General features: G+C 48.4%; 1 protein-coding gene across 4 annotated transcripts in view; it reads left to right on the top strand.

Moving 5' to 3' along the window:
• Window positions 1–1955: 1955 nt before the first annotated feature.
• DCLK2 (doublecortin like kinase 2) overlaps window positions 1956–8438 on the top strand; it is a gene marked incomplete at both ends in the record, with an annotated part of 121600 nt that continues 115117 nt past the window's right edge. For all 4 annotated transcript variants that reach the window (XM_080915098.1, XM_080915097.1, XM_080915096.1 and 1 more), the window contains one exon: window positions 1956–2376. In XM_080915098.1, the coding sequence (XP_080771224.1) occupies window positions 1956–2376 (421 nt within the window). The remainder of the gene's footprint in view (window positions 2377–8438) is intronic.

Genomic DNA, 8438 nt, shown 5'->3' with positions numbered 1-8438 from the left:
ACTGGTGTCTTCACCATCATGGAGAAGGCTGGACCCACTTGAAGGGTGGGACCAAAAGGGTCATCATCTCCACCCTTTTGGCCGATGCCCCCATGTTTGTGATGGGTGTGAACCATGAGAAATATGACAACTCCCTCAAGATTGTCAGCAATGCATCCTGCACTACCAACTGCTTAGCTCCCTGGCTAAGGTCATCCATGACAACTTTGGCACCATGGAAGGGCTCATGACCACAGTTCATGCCATCACTGCCACTCAGAAGACTGTGGATGGCCCCTCTGGAAAGCTGTGGAGTGATGGCCATGGGACAGCCCAGAACATCATCCCTGCATCCACTGGTACTGCCAAGGTCATCCCAGAGCTGAATGGGAAGCTCACTGGCATGGCCTTCTGTGTTCCTACCTCCAATGTATCTGTTGTGGATCCGACATGCTGCCTGGAGAAGCCTGCCAAGTATGATGACATCAAGAAGATGGTGAAGCAGGAAGCTGGGGGCCCACTAAAGGGCATCCTGGGCTACACTAAGGACCAGGTTGTCTCCTGCAACTTCAACAGCGACTCCCACTCTTCCACCTTTGATGCTGGAGCTGGCATTGCTCTCAATGACTTTGTGAAGCTCATTTCCTGGTATGACAATGAATATGGCTACAGCAACAGGGTGGTGGACCTCATGGTCTACATGGCCTCCAAGGAGTAAGAAATCCTGGATCACCCACCCCAGCAAGGACACTGAGAGCAAGAGAGGGGCCCTCAGTTGCTGAGGTGTCCCATCCCAACTTGGACCCCAACACTGAGCATCTCCCTTACAATTTCCATCCCAGACCCCCATAATAATAGGAGGAGCCTAGGAGCCCTCCCTACTCTCTTGAATACTATCAATAAAGTTCCGCTGCACCCCCTCTCAAAAAAGAGTGTGAAGGATTTTTTGCACCTAAAGGATCTTTTATTTAAACAATGCATCAGCCATTTATACAAAGAAAATAAATATTGCATCCAAATCTAGTGCTGTGTTTTGTATTTCTGCCCTAGGTTGGCCTCGGTTTTTCCCCAGGAGGCAGGATAAGGATGTGCTTGCTGCCCTTGAGTCTCCTTCCTTTGTAGATCTTTTTTTTTTTTTTTTTTTTTTTTTTTTTCTTGGCTAGCCCCCGCGGTTGTAGAGCGCGCAGCGCGGTCTCGCCCGGGAGCGCGCAGCTCGCGTAGCCCCGCGGGCGGGGCCTCCTCGGACCATAGAGCCGATCCTCGCGCGGCGCCGCCCTCCTCCTCACCATCTCCCTGTGGTGTGGTTTGTGGTAGCCGTGGAAGGACAGAGAGTGTCCTCCCGGGTCCAGGCCCTGACAGGCGGCTGAGAGCGCGGGTGCCCGTGGGCGTGCGCGCGTGGGAGGCGGCTGTACTCTTCCTGCAGGGGCCCAGCGGCTCCAGAGGATCCCGGGCCAGCCGGGACGCGCACCAGCCGTGGACTGGGCCTGGGCGCGCGCGAGACTGCAGCGACAGGAACCCGGGACCCCAGGCCGCGCAAGACAGCCCCGAGGCGGCTCGCCCACGCTCGCGCCCCTCCCCCCTCCGCTTCCTTCCTCCGCTCAGCGCGCTGGGAACCGCAGGCCGGATGCGAACCCGGGCCAGCCTAAGATCGTTCAACTTGGCGGCTCCCGGCCCGCTGCCCGCGCGCTACTTGTGAGGCGTGGCCCGGTGAAGGAGGCGCTTGGGGGGCGTGGGGCTCCCCAGCTGGCGGCGGCGACTGAGAGGGCGCGCGGGACAATGAGCTGGGCAGCTGCGCGCTGCGGCCGTCTTTAACTGGCTGAGCGGCTCCACCTGCGAGCATGGCCGGACTGCCCGAGCCAGGTGTCCCGCTGCTTTAAGGCCGGACCGAGCGCCTAGATCGCGGCGCGCTGCGGCCGGGGCGGCGGGATCCTTTTTTTAAATTAATTTATTTGTGGAGAGCTCTCGGAGCAGCCGAGATGGCCAGCACCAGGAGCATTGAGCTGGAACATTTTGAAGAACGGGACAAAAGGCCGCGGCCAGGGTCGCGGAGAGGGGCTCCCAGCTCCTCCGGGGGCAGCAGCATCTCTGGCCCCAAGGGCAACGGGCTCATCCCCAGCCCGGCGCACAGTGCTCACTGCAGCTTCTACCGCACGCGGACCTTGCAGGCCCTCAGCTCGGAGAAGAAGGCCAAGAAGGCGCGGTTCTACCGGAACGGGGACCGCTACTTCAAAGGCCTGGTTTTTGCCATCTCCAGCGACCGTTTCCGTTCCTTCGATGCGCTCCTCATAGAGCTCACCCGCTCGCTCTCTGACAATGTGAACCTGCCCCAGGGCGTCCGCACAATCTACACCTTAGACGGCAGCCGGAAGGTCACCAGCCTGGACGAGCTGTTGGAAGGTAGGTAGGAGGGGCGGGCGCGGCGCGGCAGGTGCGGCCCAGGGCACAGCGGCAGGTGCAGCGGCTGCGGCCCGCGCGCGTCCCCGCCGGGCGCTGGGGCAGCCTGAGGGGCGCTGGCTTTCGAGGCAGCCACTGGAATTGTCTGCTCCTCTATGGTCTGTATTGGGTTGGGGTGCACACATTATCTCTTTCCCAAGAGCTTTGCCTTTTAAAAGGGAAGAAAAATTCTTTCTAATGATCCGAGACAAAACCAGACAATGATGCCTGTACAACTTATTTTCCTGGAAGGGTAAACAGTTGGATAGCGTGTTTCTCTCAGTGAGGTACTGGGTAACCCTAGGTAGAGGCCAGTGCAGTACCAGTGATGTCCCATTGTACCTTTTGTGCACAGCTGTGGGTCTGACATACTTACTCTAGGCTGTCTTTTCTATCATTGGTGGCAGAAGGCACTGGAGATCAAGAGAGGCAAGACAGTCGAAAGTCTCACTCAGCCTTGGCTTCATCTTGGACCATGCTGGAGACATTTTAAAATATGGGACCTGGCCCCACCCCTTGGATATTCTGATGTGATTGGTTTAGGGTATGGCTTGGGCATTTAAAGTTTTGAAAGTTCTTCAGCTGCTTTCGGTGTCGTCAAAATGGAAAACCACCAGGCTTAAAGGATTTTCCACGTTTGGTTGGCAACGAGGTGCATCAAGGTCTCTCCTGCCTTCTCCCTGAAGAATGGTAGGGTCTAGGGTACCGGACCCAGCAGCCTATTAGAAATTCGGAATCCTGGCCCACCAACCACGCATCAATCGGCGGGACTGTGTGGTAATATGTTGGTTGGGTCTTTCTAGAGTTCTTGCAGTATTTTTTTCGTTTTTTGCTTTTCGGAACAGAAGGATGGCTGGTAGTTAAGATACCTGAGTTTTAGTTCTAACCCCTCTTCCCCCAAAAGACCAGACAGATACCTACGTGTGTACTGACCGAATGTTTACATATAATTAGCTCTCCGGCATCCTTAATGCAAATAGTACATTCCATGTAGCCATAGCAACACGAGCTTGTTAGAGTTGGAAACTGATCCCTGAACTATGTAATTTCCTTATTTCAGCATGTGCTTATGTTCTAAAGGCTGTTTCTCCTTTCACAGATGAGGAAACTTAGAGCAGCAGGGCTACTCATTCCCAATAGGCCTCAGTTTATGCTTTTCTTCTATGGTTCACTTTAAAAAAAAGTTTCTCTGTCACTTTTATCCGATGGTATACCCTTGCTCGGGCTACATGACAACCCAACTAAAATTAAGTTCTCTTCCTGTGTGTAAGTTAGAAGGGGCTGCCTCACACATGGGTAGTGAGTTTTGGTCTTTGAAAGAAGGCAGCAGGAGGTGTGTCAGTAAGATGAAGATAACAGCTTTGAGAGGACCACTTGATGTTTGCTTTTTTTAGACAGGTCTCACCGTGCAGCTCCCGCTCCCTTGGAACTCACTATGTAGACTAGGCCGGCCTTGAACTCGGAGCGATCCTCCTGCCTCCACTTTTCCTTCTGACCCCAAGGGACAGGATCAACCCTGTCTGTTTCAGAAGCACTTGCCGCTCACAGGTCCCCAGGTGACGAACCTACTTTCCCTTCAGATGGCTAATGATTAGCAGCTTGAAGCAAAGCCACAGAAACGTGCATTGTACCATTACTTACAGCGTAGTATAATGGACTTCGTGTGTAGTTAGTGACTCCCCAAAATATCAAGGGGAAAAACATCAAGGAAACTTCCCAACCACCTGTTTGTGGTTGCAATGACTCAGAAGGCCACCCAACCCCTAGGCAGAGATAGACTCGATACATAACAGGTGTTATCATTCATCCAGAAAATTGCTCTCACCTCTCTGATGACAGCCATCTGTGAGGCACCTTAATTTTACTTAACAACACGTCATCAAAAATACCTTTAGAGAAAGGAAGCGAATGTAACCTCTTTGATCATGGTAGAAATCTATCCAATAGTGGATCTTTGTGTAATAATTTCTCAGCTGATCGGGGTGGACAATGCCTGTGATCCCAGAACTCTAGAGGTAGAGGCTGCTGGAGGACCATCAAAAATTCAAGGTCAGCTTGGTCTACAGAGTAAGTTTCAAGCCGGTCAGGGATGCGTGGTGAGAATCTGTCTTTAATGTTGAGCCGTCTCCTTTTAATTTTCCAATTTTTTAAAGAGTGTCTGTTTGCCGTGCAGCTGTGAGGAACAGAATTTGGATCTCCGGAACCCACATACATGCTGAGTGAGTTTGGAGGCTTGCCAGTCCCAGCTTTGCAAGTCAGGAGATCCACAGAGCAAGCTGGCCACTGAGTCTCGCTGTTTCCGTAAGCCCTGGGTATAATTGAGCGACTCCCATCTTAATGATAAGGCAAAAGAATGAATGAGGGTGATTCCCAGTGTCAACCTCAGTCTACCACATGTGTGTCCACGTAGGCAAACACGCACATGCATATATGAAGTTTCAAGTTTCCGTTAAAATCGTGTGCTCAAATGTTCAGGTCTATGCTGGTGAAGAGGGCAGCTTTCTGCGGGTACTTACATCAGTTAGAGTAGGTCTCTGGAAGCTGGTCTACAGGGGATGGTGTAGGCCCATCTCCTGGGCAGGGACAGACTGGGTACGTGACATGCGCATACTGGCACATCACTCTACTTCATTTTAGTCGGTGCTCAAACAGTGTTTTCGCTTCTTTAGACTCTTCCACACCAGAAATGTACTTTAGGAGGTGATTAAAAAAAAAAAAAAAAAAAACCAAAATTCTGTTCAGTGAAGAAGAGAGTTTGACTGAAGACAGCAAGGCCCAAGCACCCCTCCCTGGCTGCTCTCCCATTGAACTCAGATGACAAAAGAAATTTGTGTGGCCCAGATTTCTTTTCTTCTGTCTTTGACAGGGAAAAGTCTCTGGAGAGCCAAGCTGATCTGGTGTAGGCCCCTGTGCTGCTAGCACTCTTCCCGGACCAGCAGGTGCCTTCAGCTAGCTGATTTACCCAGCTTGCTGGCTTAATTCTGCTGGATTAATGGCGGCGTGAGTTCCTATAGTCCTGATTAGTCTTTGCATCTTTCATGCGAATGTAACTTCCAACAGTAAGTGTGGGAAAATCAGGTTGAGCTGTCTGAAAGTTTGAGCCTGTCCCTAAGGGTCCATTCCGAATGTCCAGGTAAGGGCTTTTGTGGCTTTTCCATGTGGCCATACCCTGCCTTTAAACATAACTTGTGCACAACCTCGTTATAGGTATATAATAAAGTGCTGTGACATTTACTGAAAGTATGTGATAGAAGAGATGTATTTTTTTATTTAGAAATTGTTTTATTATGTTTATGTGTGTGTGAGAACATGGCACTTGGGGAACACATGGGGGACAGGGAATAACTTGTAGAAGTCTTTTCTCTTTGTCCACTGCAGGAGTTCTGGGATCAGATGTAGCTCATCAGGCTTGCCGGCAGACTGAGGCTAGCCTGTGTCCTTGAGAAACTTATTCATTTTAGGGACTTCTCTATTTTTACCTATGTGCACGTGTGCTGATGAAGTATTTCATGGTCGGAGGAAACAAAATCTTGGGAAACCTGCCCGTGTGGAAGGAACGACTCTCGAGTAATAGTTTCTGCGAATCTCATCTCTCTCTTCCTCCTTAGCTGTGAACAGCAGATATGCCGTACACAGATACACAATAAGCTCTTTGCAGAGGAAGAATCCTAAATTGAAACGTTTGAATAAAATATTAGGGGAAGAAATGAGTATTTAGAGGGGCAGTCATGGAAGTGGAGTGATACCCTGGAAGTTCTAAGACCAGGGCACTCACTATTCCATGAGGCTTTAATTGTGGGAAATGAGTATTCCATGGTCCTCTCATGTGGAACAGAGAGAATTCGCTCTCTCTGGCAGATATGGTTAGGCTACTTCCTTTGGTATTCTGGGTCAGAGAGGTGTCTGGCTCGGTCTTCCCCTCACCTCCTCCCTGTCATGTCACCACCGACCTTAATCTCTTTACTGGTAAATAAGCCACCATGCACTAAAGGTTTTAAGTGTAGTTATTGAGTGAGGCATTTTGCTCGATTTGTTTCCTCTTGTAATATCTGGCAAGAAACATGGCTGCGTTGTCCTCTATACTGTACAGATGTGTGGAGGCCTAGGCTCAGAGCAGTTAAAGAAACTGCTGTCTTGCCTAGTGGTGAGAGGTTGGCCTTACTCTTGAGCCTTTTAACTCCCATTCCAACCCCAGCTGCAGAGGTGACTCAGTGGTTAAGAGCACTAACTAGTGCAGACGATCCAGGTTTGGTTCCCAGCACCCATGTTGGACAGCTCCTAACAGGGCATTGAGTACCTCATTCCCCCTCCCCCCTTCTCCCACTCCTTCCTTCTTTCTCTTAAAAATGGATTCTTTAGAGCAAAGAAGGTTGATCAGGCAGGGTATAGTGGTACACATCACTGCAAGTTTAGGTCCGTCTATTTTACACAGGGAAACGGCCTCCCTCCCCAGACCAGGTGTTGTGATCAGATGAAGTTCTCAGTTTTAGATGGGGGTACACTCTAGCCGAGGCTAGCCTAGAACTTGTCATCTTCCTGCCTCAGTCTTAAACAGATTCTTACCTTGTAGGAGAATCTTCCCCTTGTATCACCAGCTTGAAAACATGAAAGCCAGTAGCTGGGGCCGCAGTGTGACTTATCCTGGATAGCACACACTGCTGTTTGGGGCCACATAATTTTAGTTGGAAGGAATTAGTGGCTGTGTTGTTTTGAAAAGACCTTTCCTGGCTAAGACAGCCTTCTGGATACTTGGCCACACTGTTAGAATAAAGATGGTGTAAAAAGCAAGGAACCCTTGTTCTTTTCTAGTTTTAAATATATTTTCCAGGGGGAAAAAAGGGGCAGTTTATTTATGTTTAACAAATTGTCAAGTTCATGGGTGTCTATGACATTTGACTTGAATTTTGCCATGACCGAATTTTTATATCACCATTCTGTATATATGATTAAATTCTAGAATAATTTTAACAATACCTAGTATTTTTGATACCTGCCTTGAAGACTGTCATAACTAAGGCTTATTTTTTTTTTAAAAAATTAACATTTGCTCTTATTTTAAAGATTGTTTTTAGAGATCTTTCCCCCCATATTTAGCTTCAAAATTTCGAGTTTTAGTTAACTTCTTTTTGTTTTTGAGGCAGCATTTCTCTACCTAGCCCCAGCTGTCCTAGAACTTGTTTTGTAGACCAGGCTGCCTTTAACTTAAGAGACCCGCCTGCCTCTTCCTCCTGAATGCTGAGATTAAAGGCATGCGTCACCATACCTGTTGGCTTATTCTTTGAATCAGAAATATTTTAACCCAAGAATCTGGTTACATATACCTCTGTTCCATAGGACATAATTTTTTATTTTCTAACCCATGCTGTCTGGCCAGCCATGTCCTCTGTAGCTACAACAGGATGCTTATTACATTGTATTTTGTCAGAAGCTCTTGCCTTCATAAAGAAGGGATGGGAAGAGACTGGTTTGGTGAGATCAATTTACATGCTTTGGTTTACAGGCTTACATTTATTAACATTTCAAGCAAGCACTCTAAAATAGCCTAGTTGTGGCCGATTTTATTACCTTTTGATTATGTTTGTTACATTTTGATTGCAGGTGACTGTACTTTATCACCATGTACTTTTGTGAGTATGTGCAGTCTTTGGCTTAGAACTGGCCATGTATACTTGGCCGGCTGGGAGCCCCAAGGATCTGCCTGACCTCTAGATTACAGGTGTAGGTCTCCATATTTAGCCTTTGTTTTTTTCATATATTCTGAGAGTCAGACTTGGATCCTATTGCTTGTGCAGTGACTACTAACTGAACTATTCTTTCTGGTCTGCTATTCTAACATACATATTAGAATATGCATTTATGTCAGTTTAGTTCATTGATTGTCTTCCTTGGAGTATCCTTTACAAGTTTAGGGTTAATTTTAAAATAATGAAGTTTTTATTTTCATAGTGGTTAGCAGTCTCTTCCCTCGTTTCCTGGCCTGCCATTTTCATCTCTCTAATAGTATTTTGCTATCATCTAAAGAATAA

Source organism: Micromys minutus, assembly GCF_963924665.1.
Source record: "Micromys minutus genome assembly, chromosome: 4".
In the NCBI taxonomy this organism is placed as follows: domain Eukaryota; kingdom Metazoa; phylum Chordata; class Mammalia; order Rodentia; family Muridae; genus Micromys; species Micromys minutus.
The sequence above is the reverse complement of the archived record's forward strand: the minus strand, read 5'-3'. Positions and strand labels throughout refer to the sequence as shown.